The 20,456-nt window shown below is 39.3% G+C and overlaps 3 protein-coding genes across 3 annotated transcripts; 1 reads left to right on the forward strand and 2 right to left on the reverse strand.

Annotated features, from left to right (window-relative positions):
• Nucleotides 1-428: 428 nt before the first annotated feature.
• On the reverse strand, nucleotides 429-4,333 carry LOC114533465. Its single transcript, XM_028554983.1, has 5 exons — nucleotides 4,271-4,333; nucleotides 3,653-3,791; nucleotides 1,818-2,052; nucleotides 1,293-1,333; nucleotides 429-1,110 (listed from the first exon to the last, which is right to left on the reverse strand). Exons 2-5 carry the CDS (start codon nucleotides 3,759-3,761, stop codon nucleotides 683-685), a joined length of 813 nt encoding a protein of 270 aa, XP_028410784.1. The 5' UTR covers nucleotides 3,762-3,791; nucleotides 4,271-4,333; the 3' UTR covers nucleotides 429-682.
• A 3,043-nt stretch (nucleotides 4,334-7,376) lies between these two features.
• Nucleotides 7,377-18,870, reverse strand: LOC114533515 (protein C-ets-2-like). Its single transcript, XM_028555047.1, has 3 exons — nucleotides 18,759-18,870; nucleotides 8,929-9,191; nucleotides 7,377-7,950 (listed from the first exon to the last, which is right to left on the reverse strand). Exons 2-3 carry the CDS (start codon nucleotides 9,160-9,162, stop codon nucleotides 7,828-7,830), a joined length of 357 nt encoding a protein of 118 aa, XP_028410848.1. The 5' UTR covers nucleotides 9,163-9,191; nucleotides 18,759-18,870; the 3' UTR covers nucleotides 7,377-7,827.
• On the forward strand, nucleotides 9,993-15,266 carry LOC114533486. The gene has a single exon (XM_028555015.1). The coding sequence runs from the start codon at nucleotides 9,993-9,995 to the stop codon at nucleotides 15,264-15,266; it is 5,274 nt and encodes a 1,757-aa protein (XP_028410816.1).
• Nucleotides 18,871-20,456: the final 1,586 nt, after the last annotated feature.

The raw sequence follows: 20,456 nt of genomic DNA on the forward strand, positions 1-20,456 counted from the left end.
ACCTTATGAGAAAAAGACGAGAAATTAAGAGTACTATCTCGAAATATAATTTCTACATAATCTATATTTGAAAAATGTTAGAGTGAAAAATCTAAATCTATATAGGCTTTCCAAATAAACAAGTTCTACTGTATATGAAAAGGAATTTTAGTCGCAAAGGAGCAAGGGTCTGGAATCAGCAAACCAATGCATGGAAATAACTAGACTTTATTGATTGTAAATTAGTTCAGGCATAGACCTTTGAAAAACACGCAGTTTAAGTTTTTTAAGTGAAATGAAGTGAACAAAACGTCATTCGTTTTGCCAGTTCTCAATAATTCTTTTTCACGATGACTTTTTTGGGGTGCTTTCAATCTTATCAAATGGTTTTAAAAAATTATAACAACATGAAAGGCAATTTTTTAAGAAGCAACAGAGCATTTGGAGAATCAATTCAACCTAAAATTAAAGAAAGCCGCCGTTACGAGGTCTTACGCTCACGATTTTGAAAAAAATGTTCCGCTCAAGACTCCAGGATTGAGAAAAGGAACGTCATGGACGGGTCATGCCTTTTTTTGCAATTTTCACGTCGTCAGTTGACGTTCGATCCCGTTCTCGATCTAAATCTGTTTTTACCTAATCAAAACTATTTCACATTCTTTGCGCAACTTTTGTGACACTCATTAATATGTCCAGTAAACGATCACTCCACTGATTTGTTTCTTTGATCGCCAATTTTCAACAGAGATGTATAACCGGAAAGGTCATCTTTATCATTATTTAACGACCGCTTTCCAAGTGGAAAATACTCGCCATCCATTACACCGGTATCTTTCTTTTTCATTGACAGTGCACTGCCTTCACTATCATTCTTCAAAAGCGGTGGAGTAAGTGAAGGATACTCATATGCATGGCTATGTAATTCGTTGGTGCATGATTGCCTTTCTGGATACTCATATTTGGGGCTTTGTGTCGGTGCAAACGATTTTCGATCGCCGGTGTTTGTATACAGGTATTCGTGTTCATTTCTTGGTATAACATAATCTTCACATTCTGTAGGAATTGCTTGGCCACCGGACAGGTTTGCTGGCTCTGGCAACCTTCCAACATCGGATGAGGAACTTTGGTTTTCTAGGAAAAGAAACGTCTTTGCATGATCAACATCATCACATTCTATAACAGTCAACAACCACACTGACCTATACTAGAATATATATTTTATGTATTCTATATACTATAAGCAGCGAGTACAATTTACCGATTATCTTTGTTGTTGTCAAGGTTTAATCCTTATTTGCAGTTCACTAAATTACCTGGAATTTCTTCTATCTTTTGATTTTTTTGACGTAGAAACCTGTTGAAGAAAACAATTAAACAGACTTAAATATAGACTTATACTTATTGGAAATTCTTGCGGATAGGGGACCGGTTGTGAAAAACTCATATAGGAATACCGTTATATGAAATTTTAAATCCACTATCTAAGGCGTTGCCTTAGTAAACAGAGGAATCAAAAGGCAGAACAAAAGAATAAAGAAATATATTTCTAATTCTTTCAATATTCAAGGATACATTCAGCGCTATATAGGTTAAATTTCTGCCGGATTTGAGTTAAGGCCGTTTTCCATTGTCGCTAAGACGCCAAAGGTTTAAAACCTGTTGTATAATAATTTTGCGCCAGCAAAAACACAATAAATCTTCAACAAGAACATCTAACAAATGATTGTTGGATTTATAATAAGTGACATTGTAACTTTGAAGCGCGTGCGTACATATCCTTACAAAAAACCGCCATAATAGTTAAAATCTACATGCTCCATTGGCTTTGTATTACTTACCTGTGTCTATATTTATACAGAATTATTCCAACTGCTACAATACAGAAGAGAATTGAAGCAAAGACAATAATAATAATTTGCGTGTTATCGTTGTCACTATCTCTGCTACGATTACTTCCTTGTGTAGTAGGTAGACGTGTTATAGTTGTTCTGGTTCTGTTGCTGTTTTCCTCTAGCTCTTTTGTCACCCAATGACTATTATCATCATGAAAGACTTCTTTATTGTAATTTAATCCTGTGTGTCAAAGGAGAAAAATTTCTTAGGAAGGTAGACTTAACAGTTAACAGTTAACAGAGATATTCGGGCCCCTCCTTTTTATTGTGAATTCGTCTTTTTAGGACTATCTTAAATCTGGGGCCCAGGGGCCTTTGCCCCATTCTAAGAATCCCTAATTTAATGATTTCTCCTTGCCTCTAAGCATGGAATATGTTTTGTGGAAAGCATATTTAAAACAAGTTATTTGGAGTTCCAATGCATTAGTAAGCGGTAGATCCAATATGGCATCGCACGCGAAAATCGGCATTTGACCTGATCAATCCAACCAATTAAACTCCTTTTTTTTGGCGCAAACGATAGCATTTTAGAATGACACGCAATGACAACCAATAGCATTTCAGAGGGACATGCATAAAAAAATGCACCAGCCCAACCTTCTTACTTAACACATCACTGCACTGGACAGCTCAACCACCGAACTAGATAAGCTTAACGGCTCGGAAAGGGTTTGCTTACGAACGGACGGCGAAACACGCTGATTCACCGACTACAGCGGCACGCCTCCTTGAGCTCTCCTGATTCAAAGATGGTCCCCGCAACTGCTTCGGATAATCCTCGTCAGGACGCGACAGCGAACGCTTTTACCGATGCGCAGTTAACGTATAACATATTTTCAAATCACAATTTCCTACCGGAATTCAATTTGTGAGTGTTTTAACTTAGCTAAGCTTCTCCCAAAAAACTTCTCTAATGCATCTGACGATGAGCCTCTTACCTTGACGCTTGCGAACTCGGTAATTAATGTTAAAAGGTCTTTTTAGTCTCTCGCAAAAATCACCGACATTGAACAGTGGACTACAGCCTTTACGATTTATATGGGTGTCTTGACTCATTCGTTCCCGGGATAGGCCCAGGAATTGCTGCAATGAGCTCAATACGCTGTGCAGCACGTACTCATCGGGATGGTGTTTACGACCATAAGGAGCCCTAGGTAATACGCCCTAGGTTATATAATTCGAGCACTAGATGATCAGATGTTAATTAAGCTTAATGAGATTTATCATCTCATCTATTGTTTGAATTGCATTCGACGCGAAGAAAGTTTTCAGTAGTCTTCATTTTGGGCAAGGTTGCTTGGGCAAGGTTGCTGTACATCCGGATGAATACGAATTGTTAGAAATGCGATATTGAATCAAACGCGCCCGCTTTGCTCTTTGACAGTTTATCGCCACGCTTGTTTTACTCCAAAATATTAAAATATCTATAGCCGCTGGAAAAGCACAAACTTGGTGAGCAAAAAGATTTACAAATGCTCAACAAAATATAACTTGCACAGAAGGTTTGAAGCTTGCACACGGTAAAAATCGAATCGTATACTGTCTAACTAGCGCGTACAGTTGGTCAGGTTGATGTCTTAGAGGCTAGCTACCTCTTTCATGGTATGTAACGTGTGCGCATACATGACATTACGATTTAAAGGTTACATCCTATTGGAGAACTCCCCCCAAACCTCTTCTCCCACAAAAAACGCGTGTGCGTATTGTTTTGCACAGAAAACCCTCTTGCTAGTAATCGTTACAACGGCTTTCATTAAATATAATTAAGTATAGTTCCTCACCTGTAGAAGTCCCTGTATATTTTATCACGACGCAGTGTTCATGATCGTCTGTTGAGCTTACGGTTCGGAACTTCGAACAGTTAAATTGTACTTTAATAATTAATCCCATCCAGGATTTTGGAGTTTTCTTTAAATTCCACTATATAACAAATGAGAATAGTATCTAAACCGCATTGATATTATTCAAATTATATTCTTATACTAGTTGCAAATTATTTTTTATAACTGTATATGCATATGGTATCACTCAAGTTCGCATCAATTCTGTATTTGCCAACTGTAAACCATGCATTTGCTGATAAGCATCTCTCGAAAACTGACAATTGATTTATTGGTTTAGTTTATTTGAAAATTGTTAGATGGATCTTGATTATAATTATAGCGTATTCTGCATGTGTATATGATTAATGCATGTACGAAGTACAGACGTGAATTCATGATAGCCATTCATGATATATTTGAAAAATACTTCCTATGAAAGAGATAACAAACAGTTGATAGGTTTTGATCTCCGAGCGGCAAATAGCTTTTCACCCCCCCCCCCAAATGTTGACCTCAAAACGAGAGGTATTACTAAATAATAACACAAATGTACTTCTTTTATGTTTAAACTGATACCTGTAGGCGCACTTTCTCTTCTGTTAAATCAATTCCTACAGTACCATTCTTAACTACTAACGTTTTCCATGTTCCATGTTCCATTAAATATTGAGTTCCAATTGAAGACAGAAGGCATGTTGTTTTCTCCAAACTTATCATCTTCTCTCCCACGCATTCCGACTTTTCTTCACATTTTGTTTTGTTAAGGATGAGGAGGGATGAACCGTCTGCAAATTTGTCACATGCTGTAACACCTGAAAACACATTGCGCGCTTGTCAAGGTATGTGAGAAGATTACAGGGGCGTGGCGAACGAGATTTTTCCTAATTGACTTACAGAATATGGCTTAATTTCAATACCGCGGCATAAGGCAATTTTTATGATTTGAATATAGCCTGCATGTAGGAGGTCGGTTAATGTTAAGAATAGGATATGTTGCGAGGCAGCACCATGGTTGGTGCTGCGCTAGAATTTTTTTTAAATTTCAAACGTCTAGATCTTCGCCGGGAACAGCCTGTATAACGAGCACAAATGTGTCCTAAAATATTGAGAAATATTCCGAAGTAATCGCCTGGTGTTTTAATTTATTTCGTAAAATTTACCTTGTGAACATACATCATTTTGAGAACCGAAGCGCTTCCATTCGGTCTTCTGAGAGTTATTTTTCCCCATAAAAATATAATCTCCATAGTAGATGTATCGGCCTGTCATTGACTGCATGTCGTATTTTTTTTCACCCACACACTTCCATAGTTGCTTCTGATTACCTCGGTCACATCTCTTCATTATAAGGTGATAATTTTTTTTTGCACTATAAAAATCATCTGTCGCACATTCTAAGGTAGCCCAGTTTAACAATTGCCCATGGCTGGTCCAGATCCAACGATAATTTGGATTACTTTTATTACAAATATCATTTTGGACAAACGTATAATATTTGGTTGGACTTTGGTAAATACATTTGGTATGAAGATTTCTGACGATGAGAAATGAAGATTTATATGCTGTAAAATAAATAAAAAATATCGTCTCTTGCTTCATATCGACACAAAAATGTGAAACATTCGCTATTCCTCGGACTATTTTATTAGTTTCTTCCGTTCGTCTAGCAGTGTACAACAAGCAATTTCAAAACGATTGACAGGTAGCGCAATCCAGTTTTTGTACAACCGATCCCAGGTCTTCTACTATGATTGGCTGACAATGGGCCATGCATACAGCGAAATTGACAGGTTTATTTAAGGTCTTTTTAAAACCAGTCCACCCTAGCTGTTAACTGACGAAATCTGACACGAAGATGAAATTTATTTTTTTACGAGTATAGTTTTCTTCGTACAAAAAATTCTCGACATTATGCAAACCATTTTAGAGCCTCAATATCATATGTATTGACTTGTCAACATTGTTATGTTTTTATCCTTGTCCTTGATACTCCTTGTTATACTAAAGCTTCATCGCGCAATTCCCGTTATCAATAAATAAAGGAAATAGCAAGTAGCAAACCATATTGTATGACTCAGCTTAAATCTGTAGTTGAGGGATGTCTAAATATAATAATGATATATTTGTCGATGCATGCAGATGAAAAAGATATATTTTAGATATTAATTATAATTGCCACCACTATAAAATAACAGTGAATAAGTGTAATTGGAATATCAAAGTAGGGCAATATGAACCTCATCATGTGGTGGTGGTGCATGCTTATCAACTTGAATGGTTATATAACCGTTTCGAAAGCTTTGTATATTAGTTGTGTACTAGTCTATCGAAATGTATGTATGGTTTCAGTTTGTACGCCACGCTGGTCCAGCAGAAAGCATGAAATGAAGGTTATCACAATATTTCAATATCACAATATTTAATTTGCAGTCAAACCTTAATATATAAATAAATACGTCTCCGAGGTCAATACATTGAACGGATTTAGCTACGAGAGAAAATCGAAAACAACAGGCTTCGTCCGTTTATGGTATTTCACATTAACTTTCAAATTCACCATTTTAATTTTTGTGACCCACTTAATAAAGAGAAATTAATAGCTATTACCTGTTGCATAGACTACATGTTCGTTTGACACGCACTCCCCATATTGTCCCCTCATCTGTATATATGTCTGATTCACCATGCATTGACAATAATTGCAGTTTTCATCGAAACACACAGCACTCGTCTCGTTACAACGAGCAACGTTTGTAAATCTGTCGCGTTCTGCCCGAATTATTTTCACGTCCTTGTCTTGAGTTAGAAAAAATGCCGATGTCGTCAGAGTAAAATACCACGCTACGGTTGACAACAATGAAACCTGCATGTTGAGGCTGTGAAATGATCAACCCGATGATATATAGATACTCGAAGTTTTGTAAATGGAGTTTGCTGTTGTCTATACGTATTGCATCCCAAGCTTTCTTAAAAAATGCGGAAGTCTATAGTAAGCCAAACCGGACAGCTTTCAGGCTAAACATTAACATACATAAACTTCATGCTTGATAGATTTTACGTTCTACTGCTTGCTCGATATAATTATTTTCTCCTTGCTTTGGCGTATATCTGGCTACTGGTGGATCAGATTTCGACTAATCGTCTCTCAGACTACTTTAACAATGTGTTTACGTAGATGAGAGAAGTGCATGGCTTTGGGTTGTTTCGCCACCTCTTCATTAAGTCAAGTAGTTTGCTATTATCGAAGTCAATATTTTATCACGCCATCTTAGCAATGTTTGAAACATTTGTCTGTCGTCACATAATTCATAAAATGCTCCGATTTAAAACTTTGTATAGTCTATGATATACTCCATGGACTAAGTGTATAATGTATAGATTCGTCGTCACTTTCCTAACCATTCAAGAAGGTTGCATCAACAACGAATTTTGACTCATGCACCACACACTCAGAAGTGGAAAGTTGAAACAAAGCTGGAAGTAGTTATCCACTTGTTTTATGCGCATGTTCGGCTTTGTATTCCTTATATGGATTTTGTACTTAGGTGTATAAACACATTGCATGCAACAACACCTAAAGAAAGGTACCCATCATTGTCATGACTCCCTAGCTGCTAGCCTGCTAAATCTTCGAAAAAGGAATATACATTGTATATAACCATAAACTATCATATATAATACAAGAATAATAAAAAAGTACATAAATTAAATAAACTTTCTACAATCAATAATTTTACTAAGGTTTGATTATGGTTCGGTGCTTGTTTTCCAGGTGCATGTTCGGTACGATATTTGTTATCACTAACAATGGCAACAAATACAGTGAACAACTAACTAACTCACTTGGATTACTCTCTTCATTATCTACACACTGGTTGTTTATTAATGGATATTTGTTCATATTTATTCAGTTAATCAATCAATCAGTCATCTTAAGGTTAAATCACTCCCATACATCATACAGCCGACAACTGAAGATCGCAAAGGAATGTACTGCGTTCTTCTTTGACCTACTGGCGATAATGGCCTCTGTAAAATAAATAGCTCTTTTCACATCTTCTTCAATTCCTTGGCCTGACTGTATACACTGAGTTACACAATTGTTATAATATGTAACTTGTCGTCTGTCAGAGTCAATTTGTAGAGACGATCTTCATTATTTTTGCCTTTTTCCCACATTTTCGTTCATTTCCAGCTTTCTTTGCAATATGGAATGGATGATTATTAAATCTGTATAATCGTCGTCCTGATTTGACCTGTTTGAAAAATGATGGTTTGGTTGAGACCCAGTGATGGTTTTTACCTTCATCATGCAATCATCTTGCATTACAATGCACCATGATTCATGATTGCCACCATGATTACCATGATTCGTGGGAATAGAAATTATATGAATGTATAGTCACAGGTTTAATGTTAAGTGAACATGCATCGATACCAGTTAACATCACCATGTTCACAACCATGCAATAAACCCCCACACTACAGGGTGTATCAAAAAAAACGCAACCACTTAATATTCATGAATATCCTCTTTGTTCTACAACACAAAAGACGTTTGGCCCCTGGAATGCGAGAAAGCTTGTAATCATATTCTAGCGGCACAATCGTCGGTAAACAAAGTCGGGTGCGTAAACGAACGAGCTGAATTGAAAGTATATAACGAGTAAAATTTTATTTACAATTTATTTTACAAGGTCGACAGTTAGCATTCAAGTTATCATGCACGACAATAAAAACTCGTTGTTCAGTTGTTAGCTGCACCATTATTAGTTTAGCTGATTTGACCATTAGCAGTTGAACTGTACGATTAGAAGCCATTTTAAAATCCCAGGGGCATAAAATCTATTGAGCTTATGAACAATATGAATTTTAGAATATTAAGTGGTTGCGTTTTTTTTTATACACCCTGTATAACAATTATTACAACTATATGGGGCTGTTTACATGAGCCCGGTTACCCGAGATTCAACGAAGCATGAGATGATTCTGAGGTATTGAAATGAGCAGATAACATGATCCTGGCAGTCGTATAATCACCACAACAATAGCATGTGCTTTTTTGGTATCATAAGGACTTATTTCAATACCTCAAAGTCCTCTCAGGCTCTCACGCTTCGTTGAATCTCGGGTAACTGGGCTCATGTAAATTGTAAACAGCCCCTAATACAACTGCAATGAGTCGCAAACCATGTATGACTAATTGACATGCATGCATTATTAATAAAACATACCTTTATGATGACGTTTATTTTGTAATAATATCTGAAAGCTCGGAAGAATGACTTCTTATCCATCTCAGGTCTACCACGTAGCATTCCCCATAACTGCGCCAACTCAGCCATATCCTTGATCTCAAACTCTAAATCTGACTCCTTTGTCCAGGATATTATCGACGAACATTCTTCTTCTTGCAACATCGCAAGAATGAATTCCCAAATGAAATACGATGTTCTTCTAAAAGGCATATTTGTTTTTTAAGGAAATCGCTTGTAGCCTATACAATGAGAAAAAAGTAACTCGGTTATTTTGACGAGGTTTAGAGCTTATAATAGGGGGGTTTACTTCAAATACTTTCCAACTCAAATGGTTTCGTTTAGACAGAAGGGAGAAACATATCAAAAAGTATCTGAACAAATTGGTTATAATTATATATATGATTGTTTAATGAGTTTTAATTTGTAGACATGCAAGTACAAGGTTTGCACGTATGGATCATACACAGGGTTACTGCCATATGAGCGAAAACGATGTTATTATATGCATGTAAATGCACTCATGCAATTCCGTATATATATAAACAGTAATGACCTACATATTTGTGTATAGTTTTTGTAATGAAGTTTTTCATTTCCATGAAGTTTAAATACACTATACGCGCGTTACACTATTGTCATTCTTCGTAAGTTGTCTCTCCAGTAGCGTAGCTACCCCAGCCTGACGATTTGTCCCGCTATGCTAATATTTTGGTGTTCATTGACTGTCAAAACAATATGTTGGGAAGTTGACAGCTATTCATCATTTAGTGACTATATATATATATACATTAGCGTTAATTGAACTTTTAATTGCAGAACATTTATAGGAGACATTGCGAAATATGTGCGAGTAATGTGAACAAGGTAAAATAACAGCTGATTGACAAGATAAGTAGGGGAGTGAGAGGAGAGTGAGGGCAGAGTGGTGTGAGACAGCGCGGAGAGTAGATATCGCGAATAAAAACCTTTAAAAAACCAGAATCTGCGAGTGATTATTGATCGGGGGAAACAATTCCCGACACAGTGGCACCTCCGACGGGATGACCGAGACGCAACCATCAGAGGATCTTGTGAAACAGATAAAAACAAAAGCAGATCTCCTTCGACTCACTAACGAAGAAACGAGGGAGATAATTACTAAAGCCAAGATTAACGAGCTAGAGCGTCAACGGAAAACGCTAAACGATAAACTACAAGAAGTACATGATTTGAAGCTACGCATTCAAGAAATCAAGCTTGGCGAGGGAATTACACCTGATGAGGTACGAGCATGGACCGAAGGAATAAAATCGAACGACATTATACCTATCGAGAATGCGATCTCCGAGTTGGAGACCGTCATCGAGACTACGAAAAAGAATGAACTGAGGAAGAAAGAGAACCTAGCCGCTCAAGGCAGAGATGAACAGTACCAGGAAAAGCTGAAATACGACAAGGAGAAACTGGAGTTACAGCTAGTTTATGAAAAGAAAATAACAGAAGAACGAACGAAAAGATCGAGCGAGAACGAATCGCGGAAACCCAATGTGAGGCTTCAGAAGCTGCAGATTACAAAGTTCGACGGCACCTACGCAGATTGGTTACGGTTCTGGAACCAGTTCGAAGCAGAAATCCAGGCAGCAGAAATCCCAGCAGTTACAAAGTTCAATTACCTAAAAGAATTAGTAACGCCAAAGGTGAGGATCGCAATTCAAGGGTTGCCGTGCACAACCGAGGGCTACGAAAGAGCCAGAAATATTCTGCAAACAAGGTATGGGAAATCTAGCGAGATAGTAAATAGTTATGTGCAAAATATCATGTCCTTGCCTAACATTCACGGCTGCCAGCCATCGAAGATACATGAGTTTTACGAGAAACTAATGTGTAATGTACAGTCCTTAGAAACCCTAGGAAAGCTAAATGAAGTAAATGGTTATGTCAGGGCCACGATCGACAAACTAGAGGGCATTAGAGGGGACCTTGTTCGTATGGACGATGACTGGCAGGAGTGGAAATTCCCCGAACTAGTAAAAGCTCTAGAAAAATGGACGGTGCGCAACCCCATTAAGCCGTCAAACGAGAAGCATGCAATGAAACCCCCTCAGTTTCCCCTCAAGCGTGAGAGGAATTTTAATACCAGACAAGAAGACCGTGAAGTAAGAAACCCTAGAGCATGCGTGTATTGTGATGGCGCTGATCACAGATCTGTGGATTGTAAGAAAGTAGAACTAACAGTTGACAGGAAAAAGTTGCTTAGTTCAAAACAGCTATGCTTCAATTGCGCTCGGCCTAACCACAAAGCTTCGGAATGCAAATCACGCACGGTATGCCAAAAATGTAATCGACGCCACCATACGAGCATCTGTGATAATCGTGACAATGATGGAATTGACAACTCAAGTGCCTTGTTGACTGCCTCAAGCACAGGGAATGCGATGGTAACCTACCCCGTTGTGATTGTTGACGTCAATGGTGTGAAATGTCGCGCGTTACTGGACACTGGGGCGGGTAGTTCTTACGCGTCATCAGCCCTTATAGATCTAATCAAAGCTAAACCAACGAGAAAAGAATTCAAGCACATTGAGATGATGTTGGGATCGGTCAACAAGGTAATTAGTGTTTACAACATGTCTATCAACAATCTCGAAGGGGACTTTCAATTACATACTGAAGTAACCAAGGTGGACCGTAAGGAGTTGTTGACGTTAAAAAACCCCAATTACCAAGAGACCTTGGCCAAATTTCCACATTTGAGTGATGTCCAGATGCATGACAACGACAAAAAACCGGAACTTCCAGTGCACCTAATCCTGGGTGCAAGCGAATATGCCCGAATTAAGACCGAGACCAAACCGAAGATTGGACGTCCCAATGAGCCGGTAGCCGAGCTTACGAAATTTGGATGGACAATCCTTACCCCCGGCAAAGAAATCAACCTGACCCCAATGCTAATGACGCAAACTGCTTGCCCGGACTACGAGCAGTTGTGTAGACTGGACGTACTTGGACTAGAGGACTCTGCAACGGGCGACCAGAGCATGGTGTACGAAGAGTTCAAGGAACAACTGGCAAGAAATCCGGAGGGGTGGTACGAGACTGGCCTCCCTTGGAAGGGAAATCATCCCTCACTACCAAACAATAAGGCGGGCAGTTTGAGTCGACTTGACAACCTAATACGAAAACTGGAGAAGCAAGATTCGTTAGAGCAATATGATAAGATAATACAAGATCAGCTCGAGCAAGGAATTGTAGAACGTGTGGATAACGACGCGAAAGGCAAGGAATTTTACATTCCTCACAAACCTGTCATCCGAGAATCAGCCGAAACGACGAAGATGCGCGTGGTTTACGACGCTTCAGCACGTGCTAACCCGAAAGTACCATCACTTAATGATTGCCTGGAGACCGGACCTCCCTTGCAAAACCTCCTGTGGAATGTGCTGGTTCGAAACAGATTTCATCCAATCGCAGTGACGGGAGATCTGAAACAAGCATTTTTGCAAGTGCGAATTCGGGAAAACGATCGTGACGTCTTGCGTTTCCATTGGCTGAAAGACCTACAAACCAAGGAGAAAGAAGTCCTGAGATTTACTCGAGCTCTCTTTGGGTTGGCACCTTCCCCATTCCTGCTTGCTGGCGTGATCAAGGAACATTTGCGAGGCCTCAAACCAAAGTATCCTGACCTAGTGGAAGAGATGGAGAGAAGTTTGTACGTAGACGACCTCATCGGCGGAGCAGATAGCAAACCCAAGGCTCTCGAGTTAAAGCAAGCAGCAAAAGAAGTATTCGGTGAAGCTGGGTTTCAATTGCATAAATGGCACTCAAACGCCAAGGAAGTCGAGTATGAAGACACAACAGCGAACGACGACAATCAGACGTATGCCAAGCAACAACTTGGAGTAAAACAGGGGGAGACGAAGCTACTTGGTCTTGCTTGGGATAAAGATCAAGATAACATTCAAGTGAACATCCCCAACGATACCGCGAATTGTACCAAGAGAGGGATTCTAGGGAAGATGGCGAGAATATACGACCCACTTGGCCTAATATCTCCATTAACCCTAACGGGAAAAACGCTTTACAGGGACGCTTGTGATCTTCGAATTGCCTGGGATGCACCCCTACCGAGTACACTACAGCAAAGATGGTGGAAGTACGAACAAGTCCTACCAAGCCAAGTCACCGTACCGAGAAGCCTTGCTAAATCAGAGGAGCCAATCGAATCTATCGAGTTGCATGCTTTCGGCGATGCGAGTGGGATAGGAGTCTCTGCAGCCGTGTACGCGATCGTACGACAACCGTCCAGTGTCAGCAGTGGTCTCGTCACAGCAAAGTCGCGGCTGGCCAAGAAAGGCTTAACGATACCGAGACTCGAGCTAGTATCGGGGCACATGGCAACTAACCTGGTTCACAATGTGAAACAGTCCTTAGAAGGATTTCCAGTCCAGCGAGTTCTGGGATGGCTAGACAGCACTGTAGCCCTACACTGGATCCGTGGGAATGGCGAATTCAAACAGTTCGTGGGGAACCGTGTCAGAAAAATCCAGGAGAGGAGCTACATCGAATGGCGGCACGTGACGTCAGCGGATAATCCTGCCGATCTTGGCAGCCGAGGTGGTAACGTAAAGCAATCTGGAAGTCTTTGGTGGAAAGGCCCCGGCTGGTTGCTCGATCAAGAGAAATGGCCCCCCAACATCACTACCCGGGATACCAGTGAGACACAAGCCGAAACAAAAGCGGTGAAAGAGATATTCGCGGTGGCAGTTCCACTGGAAGACGATTTGGATGAACTCCTGAAGAAGCACGACTACTGGAAAACGCTCCGAATAACAGCGAGAATGAGCCGTTTCGTGAACAATATGAAGAACGGTCGCGATAACAAGATAGTTGGACCCTTAACAACCGAGGAGATGAGTCGACAAATGGAATTTTGGGAAAAAAGAGTCCAACAACGAAACGAGGAGACGGAAGCCTTTAAGGAAGACCAACAACGGCTGAACTTGAAGAAAAACGCGAAAGGCCTCTACGAGTGCCAAGGCAGAGTACAAGGACATTATCCCGTGTATTTACCTGGTAACGAACTACTCACCGAAAAGATGATAATGCATGCCCACAAGCTCAGCTGCCATGGGGGAGTTGGAATGACTATGGCTAAGCACAGAGAGAAGTATTGGACCCCGCGTCTTAGGAGCATTGCTAAACGGGTGACAAAGAAATGCAATACATGTAAACGATTCAGAGCAGTCGCAGTAGCAACCCCACCAACCGGAAACCTTCCCCGAGATAGAACAGAAGGTGATGCAGCGTTCCAAGTTGTCGGAGTAGACTACGCGGGACCCATCAGATATCTAACCAAAAAGAAACGCGAAGCAAAATCTTACATAGTACTATACGCGTGCAGTCTAACCCGAGCAGTTCACGTCGAACTACTGCCGAATCAAGAAACTAACGAGTTCCTACAAAGCTTGAAACGCCTTATCGCCAGACGAGGACGGCCGCAGAAGATCTACTCTGACAATGGCAAGACGTTTGTGGCAGCAGCAAACTGGCTCAAACATGTCATGAGAGATGAACGACTACACAACTGGCTCGCGAAATACGAGATAAAATGGCAATTCAACACGAGTCGAGCACCATGGTGGGGTGGTCAGTTTGAAAGAATTGTTGGTCTAGTAAAGCGCGCACTTTACAAAGCTGGCGGGGGCACCTTACTTGCCTGGGATGCGTTGCAAGATCTTTTGCTTGATGTCGAAGTGGCGTTAAACAACAGACCCCTCAGCTACGTCGAAGACGATCTACAAATGCCAATACTGACACCAAATTCCCTGATGTTCCATCGACCGAATCTACTACCGACACAAGATTATCGAGATATAGAAGAGGTGGATTTGAGAAAGACCGCAAAGCGCATCGAAAAATGCAAAGACATGATGTGGAGAAGATGGACGAACGAGTACGTGAGAGGGTTGCGAGAAAGACATAATCTCAAACACAACAACAAGAGATTCTCGTTGAAAGTAGGTGACGTGGTGATAATCAGAGCCGACGAACGCAACCGGAACAAGTGGAAATTAGGTATCGTGGAGGACCTGATTGCCGGTCGTGACGGAGTTGTTCGTGTAGCGAAGCTGCGAGCGGGTAAAAGCCACCTAGAACGTGCCATACAACACCTGTACCCGCTAGAACTCTCGTGCGACATAACGAAGCCAGAAAAGGAAGACGATCGAGATATGGATCCTCGTCTGGATCCATCTGTTGGAGAATTTAGACCGAAACGAGACGCCGCAGCAGCCGCAGCGATACGAATACGTGAAAATGCCGGAGATGAAGAGTGACAGTAAAGAAAAATGAACAAACAGACTTGTCTGTTTGAGAGAACGATATATTTTATACATTTAAACTTTATTATAAAACGTTTTGTTAAGATTGTTCTATTATATTTGTTACCTTCGTGTAGCAAATAGGGGGAGGGTGTTGGGAAGTTGACAGCTATTCATCATTTAGTGACTATATATATATATACATTAGCGTTAATTGAACTTTTAATTGCAGAACATTTATAGGAGACATTGCGAAATATGTGCGAGTAATGTGAACAAGGTAAAATAACAGCTGATTGACAAGATAAGTAGGGGAGTGAGAGGAAAGAGAGTGAGGGCAGAGTGGTGTGAGACAGCGCGGAGAGTAGATATCGCGAATAAAAACCTTTAAAAAACCAGAATCTGCGAGTGATTATTGATCGGGGGAAACAATTCCCGACAAATAAATATGTAAAGAAGTGACTAATTATAATAACTCGAAATTAACATTGCGGGACAAAATCGTTAGGCTGGCTACGCCACTGCATGTGTCTTTCCCTATAGTTTCCCGCGTTAAGATCGACACAGGACCGGACGCGAATTGGCAACGCGGCGCGAATTTTCAACGTTTTCAATTTTTCAAAATCAAATAAATTTTAAACTATCATAATTTTCTTGTAGATTACATAACAATAAAACATTTTGACTGCTCTAGCGTCCATAATTTCCAAATTTTACTTCCAGAATTTAATTTATATGCTTCTGAAAACTCAAAATTCGCGCCCTGCCGCTTCGCGTCCGGTCTGTGTCGGCCTTTAGTGTATGAACATTATTTATGCAAATTACAAAAAAGTATCCGTCATCTCAAAATGGATTTGAATTCACACCTCGGCTTTATATTTTAAAAGGGGGTTAAAGTGACTTATGTGCATCAGTTTAATCTGCTCAAAAAGAGCATGACTTGTATATATATTTCTGAACATAAGCCTAGGCTAACCTCGTATCCTCGTGACCTCGTTTAAATGTATGTAAAACCAAAATCAGTGGTGTCAAACACTTTGACCGTTCTTGATATTGATGCAAACAAGCGTTTGTTTACATCACGGACTGTACCCCACGTACTTTAAGTGCGAGTATAAACATTTATCCAACAATTTGTATAAGTGCAACTTATAGTTCGTGACACTGAACTGTACGCTAGTTGTAGTCTTGTAGAAGGACCTGAACTATTTCAATTTTTTTAAAAACCATTCTCAGAGATATTGAGAAATATGTGGCAGTCACTGCAGTAAAACAATGGAAACTGAATTCGTTATTTCGATGAGTTTGAACTCGCATCATGGTGCTTTCCAATGCTATAGCCGTTCTATACCGGGTTAGTGTTTGTGGGATACAGGAGTAAGTCGCCACTTAGACGATGACAAGGTCCTTTGTTAGACAATGTCATGAAACAGGCAGTCGAATATTTTGACATTGAAGAAATGCATTCAACATTGGTCTCTTGCAATGATAACATACCACAAAACTATAGTTCGCCGTTTTTCAACCGATTCTTGGTACTTCAAAATGTATTCATGGAGTCACGTACATGCAGGCTTTTAATCCGCTGTACTAAAATCTCGGTTGCCGGCTAAATATTAGTTCGAATTTAAACTTATATTTTAAACTTTCCGCCTAGTATACTCGAGATGGTGAAAGGCAAAATATATACGAACTATAAAATCACTCGCAAAGGCCCAATATACGAGTAACGAGATAAAATTTTGTATTTTGATGTGGATATTTTCTACACTAGTTAGAGATTTCAGTATTTCAAAAAATTGCAGATACTTTTTCAACCTGAGACTTATTAGAAACTGATGGAGCTTTATTAGGGTGCATGTGGTAAAGTGTGGGCATGAAGCATGACATAAACAGCTATGTTTGTTTCACTATAGTTTTTTATTAAGCATGTTCAAATATTATATACACCGCAAGAGTGCCGCGGTGGACTAATCCGCAGTCAAGAGCCCTTAGTGCGAATTCTTTTATTCGAAAAAAAGAGGAAATTTTTATCGGTAATCCACGTATTCACTATTAGTATTAACACTTTTGAAATCACAAATCACAGTCATGATGATACTGCATGTAGATGTAAATTGCAAACAAACAATATTGCTGCGGCTATATTGTGGATGTTCCTGTTGTTGAAATTACCTGTTTAAATTAAAACTCGATTAACTCATATCAGTAATGATGAAATAAGAACATTTCTAACACAGTGTGGAATCATTACTCCAATGCAATTGAGAAACAAACTATGAATTCGCTATGTGTCATTAATCACAACTAAAGCTGAGTGATCACTTCAGTGTCATGGCATCACAACTCTTGAAGCGAGACACCTCTTGCTGATCTTTAATCTCATTATTGTGTGGTGTACGTGCATGTTTATATCCGTATACAACACAGATGAAAAACCTGCATGGTATAACAAAACAAAAGCTTAACATATATACCATGAATTTCTCTTTCATGTTTAAGTCAGCTGAGAAAGACATTACCCAATGCAAGCTCGTTTATTTTGGCATGCTCTATTGCATTCGTTTGTTTTAATGTTCCTTGCTGTCTATAGTTCCTTTCTGAACGTCAAAAAGTGAGGCAGATTTCCCTATTCAGTATATCGATAATCAATACTATAAAATGATGATTATGATTTCTTTAAAATCGTAAAGCAACGGGTTAAGCATCGTTTCAATTTGACTATAATCGCAGGACAGCAGTACAAAGGTTGCTTGCATCTAATTAAATCAACCATTCGGTATTCTGAATTGCACCTTCTTCTGCACCGCAACTTCTTTGAATAGATTCTCGAGCAAATTCCATACTGTTTGATTGCTACTATGTTAATACTGGTTGAACCGGGCTACTCGTTGTGTTCTAATGAGTTTAATGCAGAATATGAGGTATTTTTGATTTTATCGTTTGTTTTGCTTGGTTAGGCCTCGGTAAGCAGCGCATGAATACAGATCAAGCAGTCAACAAAGGTGATTCATGATATACGCGCTGTATAGTCAATTTCGACTTAAATGAGTCGAAGTTTCACACTGAATTGACTGCAATCGTTAGGTATTGCAACGGTCAAGGATTGCCATGATCATGGTTGTTGCCCCTTATCACTAAACTAATCGCGGGTGTGTCTGTATATATAGTATGTTAATATCTCAACTTTAGAGTTTCATTGTAGTTGTTTCTCACAAATAACGTGGTGGGATAACATAGCATGAAAACAGCTGGAAATTATTTGCTAAATTTCGCCGTAGTGACATAGTCCGTGACATTTCTCAACCGAAATGATACGAAAATGGAAAATTCAATGCTATATTGATTTTCGATCAATTAGTTAACTGGAAACATATGTTCACATGGTAAAGCAACTATCTCTTCCTTACGCCTGATTTATACCAGAACGGAATGGTACTTATATGGAGACAAACCGTTACTATCTCTACAATTAGGTAGAAATAAGAAAAGAACTGAAACACTTACCAATGCAGACGTTTTCTTTGCGTCTTTCATCGACAAACCCATGAAGCAATTGCAAAAGACACATTGAAATGCAAATTTTTTATACCCAACGAAGGGCAACCATGCATTAAGGATACAACATATTGTTTGCATAATGATGAAGCACTAACAAGTTGAAGGACAAACATTCGCTTTACCACAGTATCCCAAGCCTAGCTAATAGCTATAGTGTTATACGTGAATTCATGCTGAAATTTAAAGTTTCGACGCAATCTATTTCAATGTCCAATTGCGGATGGATGAACAAATCACCATGCATAGTTGATCTGGTTGAATGAGTTGTTCTAGACAGTGTACTATTTATATTATAATACGTCTTCCTAAGTGTCAGCTATTATAATTACAATGGAAGGTGCTTAATTATTTTGAAACTATAGTGCAAGCATATTATATATATATTCATGGTGCGATGTACCTTGCTCCTAATTTTGCGTTGATTTTCCCTAAACGTGTACCTAACGTTATGCGATATTTCAATCGAAGTATAAGCGAACGTTCTTCGAAGCTTCGGATGAATGATTTACTAAGAAATTTCACAGATAAAATGGCGGCACATCTCGGGTGCCCTTTTAATTGTTGGCGATGCATGGGTTATTCCAGATCAAGTATAAAATGAAGTCATTGTGAGCAGGTTGATCACAGCTATGCACACACGCACGCAAATTAATACATACATAAGACTAAATGTTTTCAGTCCAGTTACGGTGATGCTTCATGGGTTTTCAGGAACATTCAGGTGCATATTATAGTTCAGTTGCGCTTTATTACTTTTCCCCTTCATTTTTCACCTAGCTCTAACTTTATCTTCCCCCGGTTTTGTTATTCTAAACTCGCTATAATTTAATATTCTTGTATGTTTGCATGGTGACATCAATGGGTAATTTATCTTGTAGGTACACCACGTAAGTATATTGAATACTGCAAAGCTTTCGGTCCGTTATAATTTATTTTAAGCTATAATTAATAAATAATTATTTTCGCTATGATCTATTTTGAGCTTTACAATTAAAAGATTGATTTTCAAGTGTACTAAATAATATGAAATAACTGGAAATTTTTTATTTACAACCTTAGTTATTCTATGTAATTTCATGTCGGCTTTGATTATGGGGGCCGACAAATATTGCGAATCGGCGGATTGCACAATCAAGCGCGCGGGCAATGGAGTGAAGTACGTCAGTTCCATAGTGGGTTTCGTGTATCTTGATTTAAACCTGGGCATGTATTGGCTTTATACATGTAGTTTCTTCTCCGTCCTCTCTCACGCTTAGCCAGGCTCTTTTACCTTAAGACCATGCACGAGTTATCGGAACATTGAAAACAGTCAACGTTGCCTCTTTACATCACACTTATAATCTGTCACGATCACTCATTGATCTTTTTGTCTCCTGCATGACTAGATAGGGCCATTTATACGAGGGAAAATAAGTTGCAACTTATTTAAGACGCGACTTGAATAAGTTGCGAGCTGTCTGTTTTTAGGAGCCTATTAAGCCCGTCTTAAATAAGACGCGAACAAGCATTTTGTATCGTTTATACGACGAGGTCGAGGTTTGGCTGCATTTTTTTATACAGGCATATCCAATTCCTGCAGTTTCTATATTTGTCTTTTGAAGACCAAATTTAGCTTATCTGAAATCATAATCCGAGTCTCACCGG

The sequence above is a fragment of the Dendronephthya gigantea genome, unplaced genomic scaffold (genome assembly GCF_004324835.1).
Source record: "Dendronephthya gigantea isolate DGI-Jeju-01 unplaced genomic scaffold, DenGig_1.0 000092F, whole genome shotgun sequence".
Lineage (NCBI taxonomy): Eukaryota > Metazoa > Cnidaria > Anthozoa > Malacalcyonacea > Nephtheidae > Dendronephthya > Dendronephthya gigantea.

Bases quoted from the DNA above. Each gene is read 5' to 3' on its own strand.
- LOC114533465 (XM_028554983.1), bottom strand. From the start codon at position 3,761: ATGGGATTAATTATTAAAGTACAATTTAACTGTTCGAAGTTCCGAACC. The intron at 2,053-3,652 runs GTGAGGAACTAT...TTTGACACACAG, and splicing joins ATATACAGGGACTTCTACAG to GATTAAATTACAATAAAGAA. The intron at 1,111-1,292 runs GTAATTTAGTGA...TTCTTTTCCTAG, and splicing joins AAAGATAGAAGAAATTCCAG to AAAACCAAAGTTCCTCATCC.
- LOC114533515 (XM_028555047.1), bottom strand. From the start codon at position 9,162: ATGCCTTTTAGAAGAACATCGTATTTCATTTGGGAATTCATTCTTGCG. The intron at 7,951-8,928 runs GTATGTTTTATT...TTTTTCAAACAG, and splicing joins AAATAAACGTCATCATAAAG to GTCAAATCAGGACGACGATT.
- LOC114533486 (XM_028555015.1), top strand. From the start codon at position 9,993: ATGACCGAGACGCAACCATCAGAGGATCTTGTGAAACAGATAAAAACA.